This window comes from Somniosus microcephalus, chromosome 6 (assembly GCF_052327205.1).
Source record: "Somniosus microcephalus isolate GS21.2 chromosome 6, FLI_Smic_1.0, whole genome shotgun sequence".
NCBI classification, from domain to species: domain Eukaryota; kingdom Metazoa; phylum Chordata; class Chondrichthyes; order Squaliformes; family Somniosidae; genus Somniosus; species Somniosus microcephalus.
In genome coordinates, this window is record NC_140992.1 from 202,495,737 (window position 1) to 202,519,601 (window position 23,865).

At 47.7% G+C, this 23,865-nt stretch overlaps 1 protein-coding gene across 2 annotated transcripts in view; it reads left to right on the forward strand.

Moving 5' to 3' along the window:
* Positions 1–23,865, forward strand: part of nlrc5 (NLR family, CARD domain containing 5) — a 350,789-nt gene that overhangs the window by 278,050 nt on the left and 48,874 nt on the right. For both annotated transcript variants that reach the window (XM_085991231.1, XM_085991232.1), the window contains 4 exons: positions 2,075–2,164; positions 8,722–8,805; positions 10,973–11,056; positions 14,012–14,095. In XM_085991231.1, the coding sequence (XP_085847357.1) occupies positions 2,075–2,164; positions 8,722–8,805; positions 10,973–11,056; positions 14,012–14,095 (342 nt within the window). The remainder of the gene's footprint in view (positions 1–2,074; positions 2,165–8,721; positions 8,806–10,972; positions 11,057–14,011; positions 14,096–23,865) is intronic.

Below are 23,865 nucleotides of genomic sequence, written 5' to 3' on the forward strand. Positions count from 1 at the left end.
CCTGGCAGGTTAGGCAGCCTGGCAGGTTAGACAGCCTGGCAGATTAGACAGCCTGGCAGGTTAGGCAGCCTGGCAGATTAGGCAGCCTGGCAGGTTAGACAGCCTGGCAGGTTAGGCAGCCTGGCAGGTTAGACAGCCTGGCAGATTAGACAGCCTGGCAGATTAGGCAGCCTGGCAGGTTAGACAGCCTGGCAGGTTAGGCAGCCTGGCAGGTTAGACAGCCTGGCAGGTTAGACAGCCTGGCAGGTTAGACAGCCTGGCAGGTTAGGCAGCCTGGCAGGTTAGACAGCCTGGCAGATTAGACAGCCTGGCAGATTAGACAGCCTGGCAGGTTAGACAGCCTGGCAGATTAGACAGCCTGGCAGGTTAGACAGCCTGGCAGGTTAGACAGCCTGGCAGATTAGACAGCCTGGCAGGTTAGGCAGCCTGGCAGATTAGACAGCCTGGCAGATTAGACAGCCTGGCAGATTAGACAGCCTGGCAGATTAGACAGCCTGGCAGATTAGACAGCCTGGCAGGTTAGACAGCCTGGCAGGTTAGACAGCCTGGCAGATTAGACAGCCTGGCAGATTAGACAGCCTGGCAGATTAGGCAGCCTAGCAGGTTAGACAGCCTGGCAGGTTAGGCAGCCTGGCAGGTTAGACAGCCTGGCAGATTAGACAGCCTGGCAGATTAGACAGCCTGGCAGGTTAGACAGCCTGGCAGATTAGACAGCCTGGCAGGTTAGACAGCCTGGCAGATTAGACAGCCTGGCAGGTTAGACAGCCTGGCAGATTAGACAGCCTGGCAGATTAGACAGCCTGGCAGGTTAGGCAGCCTGGCAGGTTAGGCAGCCTGGCAGGTTAGGCAGCCTGGCAGATTAGACAGCCTGGCAGGTTAGACAGCCTGGCAGGTTAGGCAGCCTGGCAGGTTAGGCAGCCTGGCAGGTTAGGCAGCCTGGCAGGTTAGACAGCCTGGCAGGTTAGGCAGCCTGGCAGATTAGACAGCCTGGCAGGTTAGACAGCCTGGCAGGTTAGGCAGCCTGGCAGATTAGACAGCCTGGCAGATTAGACAGCCTGGCAGATTAGACAGCCTGGCAGATTAGACAGCCTGGCAGGTTAGACAGCCTGGCAGGTTAGGCAGCCTGGCAGGTTAGGCAGCCTGGCAGGTTAGGCAGCCTGGCAGGTTAGGCAGCCTGGCAGGTTAGGCAGCCTGGCAGGTTAGACAGCCTGGCAGATTAGACAGCCTGGCAGGTTAGACAGCCTGGCAGATTAGACAGCCTGGCAGATTAGGCAGCCTGGCAGATTAGACAGCCTGGCAGGTTAGACAGCCTGGCAGATTAGACAGCCTGGCAGATTAGACAGCCTGGCAGGTTAGACAGCCTGGCAGGTTAGGCAGCCTGGCAGATTAGACAGCCTGGCAGATTAGACAGCCTGGCAGGTTAGACAGCCTGGCAGGTTAGGCAGCCTGGCAGGTTAGGCAGCCTGGCAGGTTAGGCAGCCTGGCAGGTTAGGCAGCCTGGCAGATTAGACAGCCTGGCAGGTTAGGCTGCCTGGCAGATTAGACAGCCTGGCAGATTAGACAGCCTGGCAGGTTAGACAGCCTGGCAGATTAGACAGCCTGGCAGGTTAGACAGCCTGGCAGGTTAGACAGCCTGGCAGATTAGACAGCCTGGCAGGTTAGACAGCCTGGCAGGTTAGGCAGCCTGGCAGGTTAGACAGCCTGGCAGGTTAGACAGCCTGGCAGGTTAGGCAGCCTGGCAGGTTAGACAGCCTGGCAGGTTAGACAGCCTGGCAGATTAGGCAGCCTGGCAGATTAGACAGCCTGGCAGGTTAGACAGCCTGGCAGGTTAGGCAGCCTGGCAGGTTAGACAGCCTGGCAGGTTAGGCAGCCTGGCAGGTTAGGCAGCCTGGCAGGTTAGGCAGCCTGGCAGATTAGACAGCCTGGCAGGTTAGACAGCCTGGCAGGTTAGACAGCCTGGCAGGTTAGGCAGCCTGGCAGTCTTGGCCTCATCCAGTTAAGATGCAGGGCTTCGTTATCGGGATTAAATGTTGCGGTATTTGCGGTGTCTGATGGGTATTTTTTGCTGTTTCAGCTTGTTCAAAATCGCTACAGCTACTGGTTTGATTGGGACAAATATGTTGGCAAAAGGGCTCAGTAACTGCTCCAGACTGGAAGAGATAAAGTGAGTGAAATATTGCCTTGTTATTTTTCTTACACAAGTATTTGGGGAATTTTGCCCACATGCTGATGGGAATTGGTTGGGAAAATGTAATGAAAGTAACATTTCAGAATGTCACGATGTAACATTTATTGAACAAAGCTATCACATGTATAGTGACAGAATGCAAAAGGCAAAATACTGCGGATGCTGGATATCTGAAATGAAAACAGAAAATGCTGGAAATACTCAGCAGGTCAGGCAGCATCTATGGAGAGAGAAAGTTAACATTTCGGGTCGATGACCTTATGTCAGAACTGGAAAAAGTTGGAGATGTAACAGGTTTTAAACAGGTTGAGAGGCAGGGAAAGCGGGGGAGGGGAGGAAAGAACAAAAGGGAAGGGCTGTGATAGGGTGGAAGGCAGGAGTGATTAAATGACAAAAGGGATGATGGTGCAAGGCAAAAGGGGATAGAAACATAGAAGATAGGAGCAGGAGCAGGCCATTCGGCCCCTCGAGCCTGCTCCACCATTCAATGCGATCATGGCTGATCATCCAAATTCAGTACCCAGTCCCTGCTTTCTCCCCATACCCCTTGATCCCTTTAGCCTTAAGAAATATAATAGAAACAGGGATGGTAAGGGGACAAGTAAAGAAACAAGATGGGTCTAGAAGAGGTGTAAGTGGCAACAGTAGAACCATTACCAGCACATGCTGTCTGCAAAAATGGGGGCAGAGGTTATCATCTGAAATTGTTGAACTCTGTAAAAGGACATGTCTCCTTTATATTTTGCAGCAGGGAGTGATGGGTAATTGTGGAATAAGCACAGTCAGGCCCATGGGGTGTTTGAACTAATTTGCATCCACAATAACCTATCCTTTATATAATAGTCGTTATTTTGAACTGAATTTAGCTCGTTTTGGAGCCCATCCTCTCATGCCCAGGTGGTGTGTTTGTGGTATCTGTCTGTCTTTACCCCACTTCATTTGTCTAGCTTTGGTTTCCATTCCCGATCAGCCGGAGTGCTCCCTCACTATCTCCTGACCTTCTCTCCGCTGATCCCTCTCTTTCTAACTCCATTTTGATCCCTCTCATTCTAGTACCGTGCTCTTGGCTCAGTCACCTTTTTTGTTTTTAGGTTTTGGTTGATTTTAGGAGTGAAGGGTTTGGCCACTCTCCATTCCGTTTTCCTCGTGTTTCTCTCCAGTTTCAGGGGAGTGGGACTAATTGGATAACTCTTTCAAAGAGGCACGGTGGACCAAATGGCCTCCTTCTGTGCTCTACGATTCTATGAGTCTTTGATTCTTACTGTAGATTGTTTACTTTTTCTGAACCCCATCTCTCCCATTGTTCTCTCCAGTTTTTCGAATTCATTAATCCAGCACGGTGGCATAGTGGTTAGCACTGTTGCCTCACAGCGCCAGGGACCCGGGTTCGAATCCGGCCTCGGGTGACTGTCTGTGTGGAGTTTGCACATTCTCCCCGTGTTTGCGTGGGTTTTCTCCGGGTGCTCCGGTTTCCTCCCACAGTCCAAAGATGTGCGGGTTAAGATGATTGGCTATGATAAATTGACCCTTAGTGTTAGGGGGATTAAATACAGGGATCAGGTGGCATATGTGTCGGTGCAGGCTCGATGGGCCGAAATGGCCTCTATCTGCACTGTGGGGTTTCTGTGATTCTGTGATCAAGCTCTGATTGTCAGGCCTTTGGTCTTCTGAGGAGAATGGGGGGCAGGGGGCAGCGGGGGATGATGTTTATTGTAACACACAGAAGAGGTCCTGCACCACTAACAACATTGCTATTTTACTTTCTATCTCGCTGATTCCATGGTTCTGTGTTGTAGAATTTTACATATATATGTTGTATATGAAGTACATTTCAGTTGTCTTTTTCATTCAAAACTCCTGGGCTGCGGACTAAATATAATTCATGGTGGAGCCCTGTGGTTTCTACAGAACTAAATCACGCACCAAGTGCGGGCTGTGTAACCCACTTGCCCAACATCTTGTGGTTTATGAGGCCCAATATCGTTCTTTATAACGGCCCAGAAATGCCGTTCGCAGCCCTCCCGCGGGCGGAGGGCTGCGATCCTGAAAAATCTGCGCCTGTTGATGTGCCTCCTCAAACTGCCGGTGTGCAGGGCCCACGTATCCCAGGGACGCAGCTAGTTCGCAGTGTCCCTGGGATCACGTGGGCCATGGGGAGCCAATCAGAGCAGGGAATCCCCATTCATAGATTTGACAGGAAGACCTGTCAAATCTATGAATAGAGATCAGCCCCAAAACAAAAGTAAAACTTCAAATAAATTTCAAAAAAACATCACATTTTTAAAATGACTATAAATTACATAAATTAACTATTTTAAACAAAATTAAAATTTTTGAAAAAAATAATTAAAGTTTTTAACGGGGCTAAAAATAAACTTACCTTTCTTTAAAGTATTTTAAGATGATAAATCAATGGGAAAAAAAAATTCTTTTACTTTCTTCACCTCTTACCTTGTTAAAAGCAGGCCTTGCGCCTGCTTTTCCAGGTGCAGCTGTTTCAGACTTAACTGGAATGAAGCAACTGCTGAAAAAAACGGAAGTTGCAGCCGTACCCACTGCCTCTCCGGCGCAGGCATTTGACCAGTGAAGCCCTTTCTTGGAAGAACGGAAGTTCCGGTTTCCAGCACATGCGCAGTGCATGCGTAAAACCGGCACTTCCATTGGCCCTACGGGTGAGTACACAACGCGTACACACCCGTAGGGAACGGAATTTCAGGACCAATATTTCCTCAATCACCACTTCCCATCCTTCATGAGTGCCTCTCAGCAAAGTAGCAGGATGTGCAGCGGAAGGTGGTCTCTCTCTCTCTCTTCCCTCCTTCCTCACTTTTTCCTGTCCTTTCCCTCCCTCCTGTCCATTCTGAGGGATGGTTCCATCTCTTTGGTGCCCCAACCATGAGGCTGTTATTCCTGTTTAACCGGGGGGGGGGGTTATACTATCATATAATTAAGGATAGGATTGCAGTCAAGCCTGACCCCCCTTCCTGACTTGTTGTCCATGGGGGGGGTCACAGGGTAGAGGTCAGCCTCGGTAATTTTTTCCCATTCCCCCTATCCTGAGAGCGCTGAAGCCATTTTCTATTGGTCTGTCATGGCTCCAGCTGAGGTCAGTCAATGAAACATTGAAACAATCGTATGAAGCAGCCCTGCCGACTCCATGAACACCAATACTTCTAATTTGGGGGGGAAGCCCTCAAATTCGAGATCTGTGAATCAAAGCAGGGCCCTTCTTTGTCTATACGACTCAATATCATACCACGTCGTTCACTTTCCTTAAAGGACCTTTTTATTGTATCAGTCCAGCCATTTCCCAGGAAATTTATTGGCCCAGAATTTCAGGGAACTTACAGCGTTTCCTGCCCTGATCTTCCCATTGTGAACTTACTGGAAACACGATTTGAATACGCCGCAGTGAGCCTAATAGCAAATCAGGGGCCAAGTGAGCGATGCAGCCAATGGCTGACCCCCATCTCCATCAATTAAACAGATCAATAGCAACCTGACCTGAGTGATAGGACGTCTCATTCAGAATCCTTTCACTATTCTGACCTTGATTGCTTGCAGTAAATTGTTTGAGTATTGGACACAATCAGCGGCTGTGTCCAGTTTTCAGGAACATTCTAAGTTACGGATTTATTTAGAAGATGGCATTCTTAATGTAAGCTATCTAAATTGTGGGGCGGGGGGGTGGGGCGGGTGTGTGGGAGGTTGCAAAATTGGACAACATTTCACCGATTGTTGGGTGCGGGATGGGAGCATAAAGGTCCAATTTCAAGGGCTATGTCCTGTGCCCCAAATACATCCAACGCCGTATTGACTCAGGTGACATTCGGGCATCCCTGGTGGCCACCTTAAACAGGCATTGGATCCTTTGCATATGCTAAAGAGGGGCTTAGCATCTGTTTACATTCCACAGCCCCGCTATGTGTCGCTGCCGACCCAGGCTTGTTCCCCCTCCCCCCAACCCCACTCCGCCTCCCCTGCCTCCCAGAACCAAGCTGAGGTCAGCATCGCAACTCAGCCCAAATTGGCCCTGAAGAAACTGAGCTGCCTCGGGAGACCCGACAGGCACCTGCAGCTCACCAGAATTATTCAGATGAGGCCCAAGGCCCGATTTCGAGCGAGTTTTGGGCTTCTGGCTTCTGGAGCTGCTGCGAGTGCGCCGCCCATTTTGGGCCTGAAACTAATTTCTCCCCCACTCTCACTGTCATCAATATCACGTGCGGGCACTTCAGTTCCCCGCACCGTGCACACAACATGTACTAAACCACGAAGAAGAAGTGCTTTGATGGGCTTCAGCTAAGAAGTAAAAATATCAAGAAGGAGCGGAGATGCCACTTTGCTTTCATCAATTATTCTGAACGAATGAATTTAAATACTTTCACCTGCATCCTTAGTTTTCAGCCTAAGTGGCTGCAGCGAGAAAACGTGTAGATCCAGGAAATTTGCGATTGCCGTTGATTTAACTGTGGGGGTGGAGCTAGGGTCATCCACTTTACACAGTGTTGGTGAGGGTATTGGCAGAGCAGCGTAAATAATGGTGTCGCTCACTTACGCCATCATTTCCTGGGACTTCTACCAGGCAAAACTAATCCAATGCTGTGTGCACAAGTCTCCTGGAAATGCTGGCCCGACAATTTTTCCCACCCGGATGGAACGGTGCAGTTAACCTTATGCTCTCCACTGATCTCGAATGATTACAGTGACTGCACAGTATCTTGATTCATGACTCTTAACAATGTAACAAAATACATGTGCCCTGATTCACCGTGCTCTTTATACACCGGGGTACAATATCTGCAGGCGTTCACCCAATCCCCCGCCGTAACTTTCTTAACACCATTTCTCCATGGGAAAGTCGCCTCAGACATTCTACCCGACCCCCCACCCCCAGTTATCTGCACATCACGCTGTCCCTGGTAAAGGAGTTCTCTCAAGAAAGGAGATGGAAGGAGAAAAGGGTGTGAGTGTTGGACCCTTTGCACTGCCCAAAAACCTTGGGGGAGTTTGGGGGGGGGGGGTGGAGCTTTATCCTAAATCTAAAAGCCAAGGTGTTTGCACATTAACATCTCTTTACATTTGACTTTCTGAGGCCATTCTCTCTCACACAGTACCGGGACCAGTGTAAATGATGTCCTCTGTGATACAGAAGCTGTGTCCACTCTATATTGGAGTGGACAGGTCTTTTCATACTGTATCCTGGCCTATTCTCTAAGTCGCATTGGAGGCACCGCATATATTCTTATCTTCACAGTTCAGGCAATGGGCAGTGTGGTATTTCTGCTGTGCTCATGCAGTGGAGATTGTGCATTGTGAAGCATTGGGCGCGAACTTCGACTTCTGCCCGAAACAGGCGTGAAGTGGGCAGAGTGTCTACATTGCCCTCCCTAAACCAGCGACAGGAAACCCAACCCATTTTTGGGTTCGGGCCTCATTTAAGTGAGCGTTGTCGCCTAGCCATTCCTGTAACTGGGCCTTGTCCCATATTGTCCAGAAGCTGTACATTTCCCCGAGATCTGGCCTTGCGGAGCTCCTTACCCTAAGGATTGACCTTTATCCATGTGCAATGCTCTGATTACTCGCTTTAATGTAGTCATGCGCTACACCACCAACTCAATCCAGAATGACGGGTATTGCCACACAGTTTTACACACTGTAGCAACTAATAAATTGATTTATTTACACTTAAATGGAGATTTGAAGCAGAAAAGTTACAAATACTAAAAATACAATAAAAAAATGTCGTACAAGAAAGTCGGTAAGAGGAGGTTCCAACAGAAACAGAAAGTCGCTGATACTTGGTGAACTCTTCTGCCTTAAAATGGCAAACGCCGCTTGCTTTTGTCTCTTGTGCCAGTTTAGGTTTTGGTGTGCCATTTGGCCTTGTGGTATAATTTAATGCACTGGGACCCATGGTCAAGGAACAAAATGGAGGATTTCATCAGACCAGAACTTGGAAGAACTGTTTGAAATGCCAGCTTTTGATCTCTTGATTTGTTTTTTATTTTGAAGTAGAAGCTTTCAGTCAAACGTAATGATATGACATTCATTTATGTGTTTGACAACATTGCAAAAAAAAAGCATAATGCAAGTATGGAACTAGGTAACATTTGCATTCCGTACTCAGAGCATTTTACAGACGGGCCTGTGGAGTTACAGATATCATAACAAGTCCCATCAATGAAGCAAGCCACTTTGATCCATTGATCAACAGACACTGTCTGCTCTTTAACTCTCTCCCTAAATCTCTCCACCTCTCTACCCCTCGCTTCTCCTTTAAGATGCTCCTTAAAACCTACCCCTTTGACCAAGCTTTAGGTCATCTGTCCTGATATCTCCTTCTGTGGCTCAGTGTCAAAAATGTTTTTATTGATACCGCTCTTGTTAAGCGCCTTGGGACGTTTTGCTACGTTAAATGCGTTATATAAATGTAAGTTGTTAATTAATGTGGAGCAAAGCAATTGAAATGTGTGACACTCGAAGGAATGGCACAAGAAACATTAATGCTACCTGTTCTCTTTATTCTTGTGCAGCTTGGATTCCTTAGGGCTCAGAGACAGCGGTGCACAGCTGTTGGCTGAAGGAATACCAAAAATGACGAGTCTGAAGAAATTAAAGTGAGTTCTCAGCATTGTATTCCAATTTGAACAAAGATCTGGGGTGAGGGAAGAAAGCCACAGGGTAGATTTTACAAGTTGCAAACGACTGGACAGGAAATCCCCTGGGCTGTATTGACTTTTGCACCTAAATTCCTGAGATATGAATCATGGGACTAGATTTTCAACTTACACCCCCCCCCCCCCACCACCCCCGGCCATGAAACTGGCATCACCGATCGACCGCCCATTACAGAAACCGCCCAAGTTGAAAGTCGGGCGGTTTCAATGACAGGCGGACAATTGGCATCGCCAGTTTCACACCCGGGTGGCTAGTGGGGAATCTACCCCATAGAACCAAAGAATTTCACACAAGATGGCCACTTGGTCCATCAAACTCATGCTGGCTCTCCACCTTTAAAAAAATTCCTCTCCCTTTGCTCTATTAGTGTTCTTAAATTTATGACCTCTAGTTACCAACTCACCTCCAACAGTGGAACAGGACTTTTTTCTGCCAATTTCCTCTTCAATCCCTGTCATCTGTAATCTAAGATAAATTTATAGGTTTCACTGAAGTCTAGTGAAATTCCAGCTAGTGCCTAGTCACCTAAGTTACATTTTTCCATTAATACGTGAAACAAATCTACCTGGAGTTTCAGTGAGCTGCTATCCTGGTACTAAGTTGACATTAGCATAAGAGACTGAACCAACAAACTGCCTGTATAGAATGCCGCCTGCAGTTCCATATCTACTAGTCTCAGCTGTGGCTCAGTGGGTGTGAAGTCAGAAGACCATGGGTTCAGGTCCCACTCCAGAGTCTTGAGCCCATAATCTAGGCTGACACTCCAGTGCAGTACTGAGGGAGCCCTGCACTGTCAGAAGTGCCGTCATTCGGATGAGATGTTGAACCGAGGCCCAGTCTGCCCTCTCAGGTAGATGTGAAAGATCCCATGGCCCTATTTGAATAAGAGCAGGGGAGCTCTGGTATCCTGACATCAACCAACACCATCAGAAACAGATTCTCTCTGGTCCTTTATCTCGTGGTCTCTGGTGCCTCCTTGTGGCCAGTGATAGGAATCACTGAAGCCGGCTGTGCACCAACACTCTCAGCTTGACGTGCCTGGATGGAAAGAAGATTTTAAAAAAAACAAAAGGGAGGAAACAACTTAAATATCCCCATAAACATAATGGCCCAGAAATTCGGGTATGCATGGGGTACTCACTCGTAAGCCCAATGGAAGTGCCGGTTTCCTGCATGCGCGGGAAACCGGCACTTCCGTTCCCCTGAAAGCAGGGGTTCAGAGGTCAAACGCATGCGCGGGAGAGGCGGCGCGTGCGCATCGAACTTCGTTTTTTTTTGCAGCTTTTCCTGGGCGGGTAAGTCTCCAGAAGTTAGACATGTAAAAAGCAGTCGCAAGGCCTGCTTTTTACAAGGTAAGTGGTGAATTAATTAAAATTAAAACATTTTTTCCACAGGTTTATTATTTTTAAACACTTTAAAGAAAGGTGAGTTTATTTTTAGCCCTGTTAGAAAATAAAATTATTTTTTTCAAAAATGTAAATGATTGTTTAAAATAGTTATTTCATGTAATTTATAGTTTATTTAAAAAATATGATTTAAAAAAAAAATTATTTGAAGATTTAGTGATATTTGGGGCCCATAGTATTTCTAAGTTTGACAGCACTTCCTGTCAATCTTATGAATGGAGCATTCCCTGCTCCAATTGGCTCTCCATGGCCCACGTGATCCCAGGGGATGCATCGAACTAACTGCGCCCCTGGGATACACAAGCACTGCGCGCCGGCAGCTGGACCAGGCCCCCGATCGGAATTCCACGGGGGCCCACAGCTCAACGGCCAGCGCGCAAGGTAAGTGCAGGTCGGGGGCTTACACCCGCGGGAAGCCCCCGACCTGAATTTCTGGGCCAATTGTGAAAGAAAATACAGCTCACCTCCCTAATTGTGTTTTTAACAAGCAGTCCGACCCATGCCTGCCAACTGGTGTGGAGTGTGTGTGGCTTTGAATTGAGGTTATCAAGGAAAGTGAAAAAAAGGGGCATCACTGAGAAACTCAAACGCTTTCTTCCAACATCTTCTCCGTATCTTCAGATATGTTTTTCTGGCATAGTTTGAGAATGACCTCGGCAGTTATTGAGAGCACTAAAATCCTCTGCTGTTCTTCTCTTAGTTTGAGGTCTAACTCCATTGGTTGCCAAGGGGCAGCACACCTTGCAAACGGACTGAAACGCAGCACTGCGATTGTGGAAATAGAGTAAGTACACTGCTACATTGATCTGCCTGACTCCACTACATGCACAGCTCAGAGTCTACGCTGGCCTATTTAATTCATCAAAAAGGTTTGCATCTATATAGCACCTTATGAGATCCTTCAGAAACACTTCAAAATACTTTGCATACAACAAATTACTTTAAATGAATTTCACTCCAGAGACTTGAGCACAAAATCTAGGCTGACACTCCAGTGCAGTGCTGACAGAGTGCTGCACTGTCGGAGGTGCCGTCTTTCGGATCAGACGTAAAAGATTTGATGGCACTATTTTGAAGAAGAGCAGGGGAGCTCTTCCCGGTGTTCTGACTAATATTTATCCCTCAACCAACGTCACTAAAACAGATTATCTGGTCGTTATCAGATTGCTGTTTGTGGGATCCTGCTGTGCACAAATTGGTTTTCTACATTACAGCAGTAAGACATTTCCAAATTACTTCATTGGGTGTAAAGCGCTTTGGGACGTCCTGAGGTAATGAAAAGCACTATATAAATGCAAGTTCTTTCTTTTTATTTTGTAGTCCAGTGACTGTTTGTTGGTTATGTAGCCAATGAATACATTTTAATGGTTCTTTCACAAATACAAGTCCTCTAAACAATGTGTCGCTGTGTTGTGGAGAAATACAGGGGCAGATTTTCCTGTTCCTGCACCTGGAGCTATTGGATCGCCCAGGTGAGGAAGGTTCAGGATAATGGGGTGGGGACCAGAGCACACCTGTAAGGGTACTTGGCTCATTTGCCATCCGTTTAAATTAATGGACAGAAAATCAGATGAGCTTCATTAGTGGAGAGCGATTGCCTGGGTGGTCCCTGGTTTGGCCTTGTGACCAGCCATAGGGAACAAGGTCAGGGGCCTGGGAGCAGGCTGTGTGTCAACCCTCTCAGCCGGAGGCTCCCAGCTAGAAGGATGAAGATTCTAAAAAAATAAAAGGGGAGGAACCACCCACATATCCCCATGAAGTGAAAACCAATGTTGCCTCCCTAATTGTGTTTTTAACAAGCAGTCCAACCCTTCAGTTAGGCCATGTTTGCCAACATGTGTGAGTGTGAGCGTGAGCGTGAGTGTGAGCGTGAGCGTAGATGTGAGCATGCATGTGACCATGAGTTTAGGTGTGTGCGTGCGTGTGAGTGTGAGTATAGGTGTGAGCATGCATGTGTGTGAGCGTAGGTGTGAGTGTGCGTAGGTGTGAGTGTGAGCATGCGTGCGTGTGAGTGAGCGTAGGTGTGAATGTGAGCATACGTGTGAGCATAGGTGTGAGTGTGTGTGTGTGCGTAGGTGTGAGTGAGCATGCGTGCGTGTGAGTGAGCGTAGGTGTGAACGTGAGCATGCGTGTGAGTGTGCGCGAAGGTGTGAGTGTGAGCGTAGGTGTGAGCAGCATGTGAGTGTTCTTGTGAGCATGAGCGTAGGTGTGAGCATGCGTGTGAGCGTGAGCGTAGGTGTGAGCGTGCGTGTGAGCATGGGTGTAGGTGTGAGCGTGCGTGTCAGCGTGTGTGTGAGCGTGTGTGTGAGCATGGGTGTAGGTGTGAGTGTGAGCGTGTGTGTGAGCGTGAGCGTAGGTGTGAGCGTGCGTGTGAGCATGGGTGTAGGTGTGAGCGTGCGTGTGAGTGTGTGTGTGTGCGTAGGTGTGAGTGTGAGCATGCGTGCGTGTGAGTGAGCGTAGGTGAATGTGAGTATGCGTGTGAGTGTGCGCGAAGGTGTGAGTGTGAGCGTAGGTGTGAGCGGCATGTGAGTGTTCTTGTGAGCATGAGCGTAGGTGTGAGCATGCGTGTGAGCTTGAGCGTAGGTGTGAGCGTGCGTGTGAGCATGGGTGTAGGTGTGCGTGTGAGCGTGGGTGTAGGTGTGAGCGTGCGTGTGAGTGTGAGCGTGTGTGTGAGCGTGCTTATGCATATCCATGTTTTTGAATTGTGATTAAAGGGAATTTAAAGAAAGGTAACCCAAACACTTTATTTCCACAGTTTTTCCTGTTATGGCATAATTAATGAAGGATGAGAGTGATCTAAAGCAACTTAAGGCTATTGGGCCTCAGTAACATCCCCTAGTCTGGACTTAGTAAGTGAAGAGTCTGGTCTTATCTTTGCAGTGCAACTATCTTGATAAATATCGAAGAAATGATTAAGAACCTCCAGCTGGAAAGAAGAAAGGGGCAGATTTTTGGTTCTGGTGCTGCCATTGTGCAGTGAGAGAAGAGCATGTGGTTATCCTTGCCATAGAGTAGGGGGTCTCAAAGGGCATAGTGCTCCCCTTATTGGTCTATTGCACTGCTCCTGATTGAAGAGAGCTGGCTGGACATTCAGCACTTTCCAATTGGTAGAACAGAGAACGGTGCCAGAAGTTGTTTAAATGTAAAGAAAAATAAATGAAAGGCGTTGCCAAATGGAAATGATGCAAGACTACTTCTTGGAGATGGTCTCATTGATAGGCTGAAGTGCAGCACTTTCCTTATCCTGAATGCTTGCACCTCCTACACACTCCTTTCTGAGTGTTTCCAGCTTTAAGATGAACTCATGACTACTTGGATATAAACAGGAAAAGGCCAGTTTGCAATCCAGTCTACGCTTTGAGTGTAGTCCCTTGTGTTTCACACTAACAGATTGAAATCGTGCTGCATGATATCAGTAATCAGGTCGTTAACCCAGGATAATGCTTTAGTCTAAAAAGACAAAGAAATTTGATACAACTGTGTTAATGGGTTTGTTATTAATATCATACAGCACACTGTCAACAGGTTTCCATCTGATGGACTAAATCAACCCAGCCTAGTGTGGGTATACAACGTCAAATGTACAACGCTTCATTAAAATGCATGGAAAACCAAGTCATAATACAAATCAATACATTATTTTATCATTTTGGTGTTGTGCTGTGTTGGGTCTTGGTGAGTGAGAGCAACTACTTTACTTGTAAACTCCTAATTCAATGTACCATCTGTTCCCATTCAGCTTGTACGACAACTATATCGAGGATGTGGGAGCAATGAAACTAGCGGGTGTACTGCCCGTTATGAAAAGTTTGAAGATACTGAAGTAAGTGGTTGTGTTTTGATCCTAAATGTGTATTTCCACATGGGCTTGCCCAGTAGCTCAGTTGGTACAGGGGCCGCACAGTCTGGTAATGAGCCATTGAGACCAGGACAGTCCCAGCTTCATTCCCCAGTCTGTGCTGAGTTACCTGAGCTCACTTGGCACTCTACAATTGGCCTCTGCACCCTTGACTTCTCTTCAGGAGGAGTAAAGTCAGCCAGCGCCCCTGCTTCTGATCATGATCCCGTGTCCCATACAGGAAAACATGGATGTGTGTGTGGATGTCAGGTCAGGCAGGATTAGGCTCTGCCATGATGCTCTCATATGTACTGCCCATGCTCACAGATTAAGGGCTAGAAATTGGCCTCCTTTGCGCCTCCCGTTATCGTCTCCGGGGGGCGATAATGGGGCGCTAACAACTTACCGACCGGGTGCGGTGAAAGAAACTACTCCCGCGAAATTCAATGGTGGGGTAGCGCGGCTTACCGCCTCAGTCTCCGGTGCGCATCGCCCTGTTACCGCCCTGGATCCTAAATTCACTTCCGCCCCCTGCAGCTTCGCCAGGCGTCAGCAACAGCAGCTGCAGGAGACGGTGTGACCTTGGCCGGCTGTTTGGGGAGTGGTAATTAAAGGGAATGGTGGTCAGGTAGGCCAAAAGAATTTCTCACCTCTTCCTGCTGTTTTTTTTAATTTTTCATTGCCGCAATTGATCAGCCCTGCACACACTCTGAGTGCTTGGGGCTGCTGCTCTCGAATCGCGGGTGCCGTCACCGACCCATCCCCAGCCTTACCTTTAAACACTGTTGAGCATTGGCCCTTCCCTTTAAGGGGGAGGAAGGAGCCTGCGAATCCGGCAGCGCTGCATGGAACACTGACCGGCGCTCTGGCGATACCACCCCCCTCACTCCCTTTAGCGCTCTAAGGGAAGTGGTAGTGCTTGATTTAACTTCCCTCTTGGAGCGCTGCAACTGAATTTCACAGGAGCCCCTCATCATTAGCGCCTGGCGATAATTTTTCCGCTTCCGAAGTTTTAGTGCCCGAAATGGGTCTATAATGAATTTCACCCCAAAAGAATCCATCACACTGCCTACATTGAAATCTATTTTGGCCACTTGGGTGAGATACCAGGGAGCTGCTAGCTTCTGTGGACTATGACCCCCCAACATAAGTCTGCACTTTCAGCAGAAAGGTACAGGGCTGTTTAAATTTCCATGTGGGCAAGCACGCTCAAGCTTGATTTTCATGGGCTGTGTAGGTCCTTTCTGTGGAGCCTCAGAGGTCACATCGGAACAAGAGCAGGCCATTTAGCCCCTCAAGCATGTTCCGCCTTTCAATGAGATCAGGCTGATCTGCGACCTAACTCCATATACCCGCCTTTGCCCCATATCCCTTAATACCTTTGGTTAACAAAGCTATCAATCTCAGATTTAAAATTAACAATTGACCTAGCATCAATTGCCGTTTGCAGAAGAGAGTTCCAAACTTCTACCACCCTTTGCATGTAGAAGTGTTTCCTAATTTCACTCCTGAAAGGCCTGGCTCTCATTTTCAGGCTATGTCCCCCATTCCTAGACTCCCCCTCCCGCGAAAATTGTTTCTCTCTATCTACCCTATCTGTTCCCCTTAATATCTTGAAAACTTCGATCAAATTACCTTTTAACCTTCTAAATTGCGGGGAATACAAGCCTAGTTTGTGTAATCTCTCCTCGTAATTTAACCCTTGGAGTCCAGGTATCATTCTGGTAAATCTATGCTACACTCGTTCCAAGGCCAATATATCCTTCCTAACTGGTACCCAGAACAGCTCACAGTACTCCAGGTGTGGTCTATCCAGGGCTTTGTATAGCTGTAGCATAACTTCTACCCATTTGTATTCTGGTCCTCTAGATATTTATTAGCCTTTTTGATTATTTTCTGCACCTGTCCATGACATTTTAACAATCTATGTACCTGGATCCCCAGGTCTCTTTGGACTGTTTCTAACTTTTCGCCATTTAGAAAGTACTCTGATCTATCCTTTTTAGGTCTGTCTCCTGCCGCTCAACCAATTTCCTAACCAGGTCAATAATTTGCCTTCAATTCCATGAGCTTCAACTTTAGCTAATAGTCTCTTATCAGAGACTTTATCAAATGCCTTCTGGAAGTCCATATAAATAACATCAATAGACATTTCCCTGTCCGCTACTTTAGTCACCTCCTCAAAAAATTCAATCAGGTTCACCAGGCATGACCTACCTTTAACAAATCCATGCTGGCTCTCTCTGATTAGCTGAAAATTTTCGAGGTGTTCAGTCACCCTATCCTTAATTATAGACTCTAGTAATTTCCTGACAACAGATGTTAGGCTAACTGGTCTATAATTTCCTGGTTTCCTTCTCTCACCTTTCTTAAACAGCAGATGACACATGCAATTTTCCAATCTACAGGAACGGTTCCTGAATTGGAAGATTATAGTTAGGGCATTTGCAATATTCTCACCTACTTCCTGTATACCCTGGGATAGAAACCATCTGGTCCTGGGGATTTGCTACTCTTTAGTGCCATTATTTTCTTCATTACTGTTGTTTTGCTTGCGTTAATTGTGATGAGTCCCCATCCCTGATTCAATATTAGTTTCTTTGGGATGTCTGGCATGCTGTCCTCTTCCTCCTACTGTAAATACTGATGCAAAGAAATTATTCAACAAGTCCGCCATTTCCTTATTTTCATTTACAATATCACTGTTATCAGTTTTCAAGATGCCCATATTGCTCCTGACTACCCTCTTTTTCCTAATATAATTGTAAAAAATCTTTATGTTGATTTTGATATCCCTTGCAAGTTTCATTTCATACTCCCTCTTTCTAGCTCCTACTATCTGTTTTGTCACCTTTTGTTCTTTGTATCTCTCCCAGTCACCAGGATCTATGCTATGTTTTGCACAGTTTACGTCAATGTTCCCATTAGTTCGCATATAACTCAATTTTGTTTTACGCAGCGAGTTGTTGTGGTCTGGAATGCATTGCCTGAAAGGGTGGTGGAAGCAGATTCAATATTAACTTTCAAAAAGGAATTGTGTAAATACTTGAAAAGGAAAAAAATGCTGGGCTATGAGGAAAGAGCAGGTAAAGGCACGATGGGCCGAATGGCCTCCTTCTGTACTGTTCCCCGACATCTCCCAGAGATGTCAGGGAACATAGGGTCTGATGAAAGGGAGGAACTGAAAGAAATCAGTAAAAACAACAGAAAATGCTGGAAAAACTTAGCAGGTCAGGCAACATCCGTGGAGAGAAATTTGAGTTGACGTTTCGGGTCGAAACCCTTCTTCAAAACTAGAAAGAAAAGAAAATAGATCGAAGGCAGGGCTGCGATCGAACAAAAGAGACAATAAAAGGTATTCAAAGCCAGACGAGATGGTAATAGGCCCGTGGAGACAAAAGGCAGCTGAGATTAGGTGTGAAGTGTACTGGCAGGTAAGAGACAGCTGCCAGGTGAGAGAGCGAAACAAAAGGAAAGGAGGGGGGGGGGGGAAGGAGGACCCAAAACAAAGGGGTGGAAAAAATTATAAGTAAAAAAGTAATCTCAGCTGCCTTTTGTCTCCACGGGCCTATTACCATCTCGTCTGGCTTCGAATACCTTTTATTGTCTCTTTTGTTCGATCGCAGCCTTGCCTTCGATCTATTTTCTTTTCATTCCAGTTTTGAAGAAGGGTTTCGACCCGAAACGTCAACTCAAATTTCTCTCCATGGATGTTGCCTGACCTGCTGAGTTTTTCCAGCATTTTCTGTTGTTATTTCAGATTTCCAGCATCTGCAGTATTTTGCTATCGTGAAAGAAATCAGTATTTGTAGGGAAATGGTGTTACGGAAATTGACGGGATTGAAGGCCGATAAATCCCCAGGGCCTGATAATCTACATCCTAGGGTACTTAAGGAAGTGGCCCTAGAAATAGTAGATGCATTGCTGATCATCTTCCAACATTCGATAGAATCTGGAACAGTACCCATGGATTGGAGGGTAGCTAATGTTACCCCACTATTCAAAAAAGGTGGTAGAGAGAAAACGGGGAATTACAGACCGGTAAGCCTGACATTGGTAGTGGGGAAAATGCTGGAGTCCATTATAAAAGATGTAATAGCAGAGCACTTGGAAAACAGTGACAGGATCGGACAAAGTCAACATGGATTTACCAGAGGTAAATTGTGCTTGACTAATCTACTGGAATTTTTTGAGGATGTAACTGGTAAAATAGATAAGGGAGAACCAGTGGATGTGGTGTATTTGGACTTTCAAAAGGCTTTCGATAAGGTCCCGCATAAGAGATTAACGTGTAAAGTTAAGGCACATGGGATTGGGGGCAAGGTATTGACTTGGATAGAGAACTGGTTGGCAGACAGAAAGCAAAGAGTTAGAATAAACGGGTCTTTTTCTGAGTGGCAGGCAGTGACTAGTGGGGTACCGCAGGGATCGGTCCTAGGACCCCAGCTATTCACAATATATATTAATGATCTAGATGAGGGAACTAGATGTAATATCTCCAAGTTTGCAGACGACACAAAGCTGGGTGGGCGTGTGTGCAGTGAGGAGGATGCCGAGAAACTCCAGTATGATTTGGACAGGTTGGGTGATTGGGCAGAAGCATGGCAGATGCAATGTAACGTGGATAAATGCGAGGTTATCCACTTTGGTGTCAAAAACAGGAAGGCAGATTATTATCTGAATGGCAGTAGATTGGGAGAAGGGGAAGTGCAACGAGACCTGGGTGTCCTTGTGCACCAGTCGCTGAAGATAAGCATGCAGGTGCAGCAGGCGGTTAAGAAGGCAAATGGTATGTTGGTCTTTGTAGCGAGAGGGTTTGAGTACAGGAACAAGGATGTCTTGCTGCAGTTGTACAGGGCCTTGGTGAGACCACATCTTGAGTATTGTGTGCAGTTTTGGTTGCCTAATCTGAGGAAGGATGTTCTTGCCATGGAGGGAGTGCAGCGAAGATTCACCAGGCTGATACCTGGGATGGCAGGAATGACATATGAGGAGAGATTGGGTCAATTGGGCTTATACTCGCTGGAGTTTAGAAGAATGAGGGGGGATCTCATTGAAACTTATAAAACTCTGACAGGACTGGACAGACTAGATGCAGGAAGGATGTTCCCGATGGTGGGGGAGTCCAGAACCAGGGGTCACAGTCTAAGGATAAGGGGTAAGCCATTTAGGACAGAGATGAGGAGGAATTTCTTCACCCAGAGAGTGGTGAACCTGTGGAATTCTCTACCACAGAAGGCAGTTGAGGCCAATTCATTAAATATATTCAAGAAGGAGTTGGATATATTTCTTAAGGCTAAAGGGATCAAGGGATATGGGGAGAAAGCAGGGAGAGGGTACTGAATTTGGATGATCAGCCATGATCTCATTGAATGGCGGAGCAGGCTCGAGGGGCCGAATGGCCTACTCCTGCTCCTATCTTCTATGTATCATTCTATGATTTTATGATTCTATATTGATTTTATGATTCGAACTCCGTTCCCTAGCCACTGACTCCATCCCTCTCCCTAACATCTGTCTGAGGCTGAACCACACTGTTCGGAACCTTGATGTCATATTTGGCCCTGAAATGAACATCCGACCACATATCTGCGGCATAAGTAAGACCGCCTATTTCCACCTCTGTAATATCGCCTGTCTCCGCCCCTGCCTCAGCTCATCCGCTGCTAAAACCCTCATCAATGCCTGTGTTACTTCTAGGCTTGACTAGTCCAACTCACTCCTGGCTGGCCTCCTATGTTCTACCCTAATTAAACTTGAGGAAATCCAAAACTCGGCTGCCCGTGTCATAAGTCGCACCTAGTCCCGTTCGCCCATCTCCCCTGTGCTCGCTGAACTACATTGGCTCCTGGTTAAGCAACACCTCGATTTCAAAATTCTCATCCTTATTTTCAAATCCCTCCATGGCCTCGCCCCTTCCTATCTCTGCAATCGCCTCCAGCCCCACAACCGCACCCCCCCCCCCGCCCCAAGATATCTGCGCTCCTCTAATTCTGCCCACTTGAGCATGCCTGATTATAATCATTCAACCATCAGTGGCCATGCATTCAGCTGCCTAGGCCCCAAAGCACTGGAATTCCTTCCCTAAACCTCTCCGCCTCTCTACCTCTCTTTCCTCCTTTAAGACGCTCCTTAAAACCTACCTCTTTGACCAAGCTTTTGGCCAGCTGCCCTAATTTCTCCTTATGTGACTCGGTGTCAAAGTTTTTGTCTTATAATACTCCTGTGAAGTGCCTTGGGACGTTTTACTATGTTAAAGGCGCTATATAAATACAAGTTGTTGTTGTATTGCTGATACTAATAGATCTTGGTTCTGATGTAGGATTTATCCACCAATGAGGCAACAGTGCAGTGACAACCCATTCCAAATCTCCAGAGTAATGCCATTCAAACAGAATAAGCCAGCCAATAAGTAACATAGGAGCAAATAACACTGAGTTTCCTGGGCCTCAAGGGCTAGCTTGCCAGGGTCTGGAGGCTACATGTAGCCTAGATCCTACATTTTGGACACCACTGCCATTGGAGTCGCCACAACAAATGATCACACAGCCTGAATACTGAGTTCAGATTGACACTAATGACACAACAGATGCCACCTTCCCAACTGTAAAATAATCCATTGCTAATGATATTCAGGAAAGCTGATTGGAACCTGTAACAGGACAGGTTGTCACCATAACATAGTTATTGGTATCAGAAGTGAGTGGCCAATTGAATAGAGAACCTGATAAAGCCACTGGATGTAGAGGCCTAAATTCCATGGCTGGGATCGGGACCATGCCCACCAATGCCCTTCAGCATTGACCCCGCCAGAGTATACAGGTTCAGGCAGAGGACCCCTAATTGGCACGGAATTGATGACTGCCTGCCCCACTACAGGCATGTCCGGGTCCCAGCGGAGTTTGGAGCCGTTCTAGTGGAACTCCCACTGGAGTTACGGCAGGAGTCACTGGAACAGCCGAGGAATGTTGGCGGCACAATGCCGATCTACAAATACCTGAATTTTGGCCCCATTCCAACTACTTTTGGATTCAGGTGCTACTGTCTATTCAAAGCAGTGCAGCACAGATACTCTCAGCACTATGGGCCTGGACTCACAGTGCCACCCCTAATTTGGCACTAATTGGCACTCAATTGGCAATCTCATTCAGAGCAGCTGTATGTTGACAGGCCTGAGAAGTGGGACGATGTCACGGTGTTGCAGGTGTTTGTAGGTTGGGGCAGGGTGGAGAGGGTTTTACTCTGCATCTAACCATGCTGTCCCTGATCTGTCAGTACTTGATACAAAATGGATGAATTCTATTGTCCAAAACTATCATTTGTCACCTTAATGAGCAGGAATTCCAACAAAAATGAATACAAAATTATCATGGTACAATCCCACCAACTCCCAGTAATTGTTTCCAGGGATACTTAAGGAACTGTAGCTGCTTGAGTCAGAGAAAGTCAGTTCGGAACTTACAAAAGACATCATTCAAACTACTGTATCAGAAAGAAAGGCTGCGTATATAAAAGCTACTTTAAAAGAATAGCTCAGTATTTAGATTGTGACCTTTTATTTGAGGAGCTAGATAGAAGGATTTCTACTGCAAATATGTCAGTATTGAGGTTCCTATCTGAATAAAGGTATTCGACTCGATGAATCAAATCAACAGGTTTTAATGAACAACGAAGTTAACAGGGAAACTACAGGAGAAACAGTACACAGGTCTAATCAGCTTGCTGGGCACTCGACGACTGCTGGAAGATTCTGGAAGCTGACGTCATCGCGTTCTTCGCGCCACTGGCGGTCACGTGATCGGCGTCATGACGTCATCACGTGGAGTGCAGGAAAGTACAATACAGTACAGTTAACAGGCAGTTTAAAGGTGCAGTCCGCGGCTGCACTACACTGTAGTTAAAGGGATTATTACTAATTGTTCTGAGACCCTTGGTGGCTCCGCCACAGGCGCCCCCCCAGAATCCACTTTAACGGACATTGTCAACTGAGCAGGAAGTTTAATGATCCTGGCCGAACGACGACGAAAATCAGGCAGCGGAAGCGGAGCGTTGGTAGACGAAACAGTGCTGGGTTGCGGCAGAAGCGGCGCATCGGGCGAGGCAGAAATGGTAGTCAGAGGTGTAGGCGCGTCTGAGGTCGAATCGAGCTGGTCAACGGCGGGCTGGTGCACGACTGGTCTGGCGGTCAACGGCGGTCGGCCGCGGCGAGGCGGTTGGGCAGCCACGACAGGCTCACTCCGATCTAGGTGGGCCGGTTTAAGCCGGTCGATGGAGATGGTATCGGACTTGCCACCCACTTCGACTGTGAAAAACTTTTCCCCCGATGAGATGACACGAAACGGTCCGGTATAAGGTGGCTTGAGCGGGTCTCTGTGACCGTCCTGTCTAATAAATACACAGTCCAAACTCATGAGCTCTGTTGGGACATGAGGCCTCTGCAGGTCATGATGCGAGGTTGGGATAGGCAGGAAATTCCTGGCCGCCTCCTGATGTAGCAGGAGCTGTTGAGCTGCAGACCATGGTTCGTTGTGTGGAGGGAGAAAGTCACCTGGCACTCTGAGTGTCTGGCCATAAACCAGCTCAGCCGATGAAGACTGGAGATCCTCCTTTGGGGCTGTCCGGAGGCCTAGCATCACCCAGGGGAGCCTGTCCACCCAGTTCGGTCCCCTCAAGCTGGCACGGAGGGACGCTTTGAGAGACCGATGGAACCTTTCGCACAGACCATTCGCCTGCGGATGGTACGCGGTGGTACGGTGCAGCTTGGTACCCAGGCCCTGTGCCACTGCGTTCCACAGCTCTGATGTGAATTGCGGACCGCGGTCCGAGGAGATGTCAGATGGCACCCCGAACCGAGCCACCCACGATGAAATAAACGCCCTGGAGACGTCTGCTGCAGTGGTAGCGGCCAAGGGAATCGCCTCTGGCCACCTGGTGGTCCGGTCTACCACCGTCAGGAGGTGTGTGAATCCTCGTGACCTGGGAAGGGGACCTACTAAGTCCATGTGAACGTGGTCGAAACGGCGCTCAGGCACCGGGAAGTTGGCCACTGGAGCCTTGACGTGACGGTGGACTTTGGATTTTTGACATTCGACGCAATTGTTTGTCCAGTCCCGGACGTCCAAATGCACGCCTTTCCAAACAAATTTGCGGGACATGAGCCGTTGAGAAGCCCGCATCCCCGGGTGAGATAACCCGTGGATTGCCTGGAATACTTTCTTGCGCCATTCGACCGGCACAATGGGCCGGGGCACTCCCATGGATGTGTCGCACAAGAGTGTGGTTCCTGCCGCTTGAAACGGCACGTCTGCAACCTGCCAACTGAAAGGCGTGGTCCTAAACGCTTGTACCTCTGGGTCTGCCAGTTGATCCTCTGCCAGTCCGACGAAATCGATGCCCAGATGGACTGCCTGGACTGGAGCCCGGGAAAGGCAATCCGCCACGAGATTATCCTTGCCTGACACGTGCCACAAATCCGTTGTGAATTCGGATATAAACGTGAGGTGGCGCTGCTGCCGAGCTGAATAAGGTTCCGCCGTTTTGGCCATGGCGAAGGTGAGCGGCTTGTGGTCCACGAATGCAGTGACCGGACGGCCTTCTAGAAGAAAACGGAAATGCCGGATGGCCAAAAACAGGGCTAGCAGCTCTCTGTCAAAAGTGCTATACTTTCGCTCGTTCTTGCGCAGTTGGCGGCTGAAAAAGGCTAATGGCTGCCAACTCCCGTCGACCCACTGCCCTTGAACTGCCCCGATGGCGTA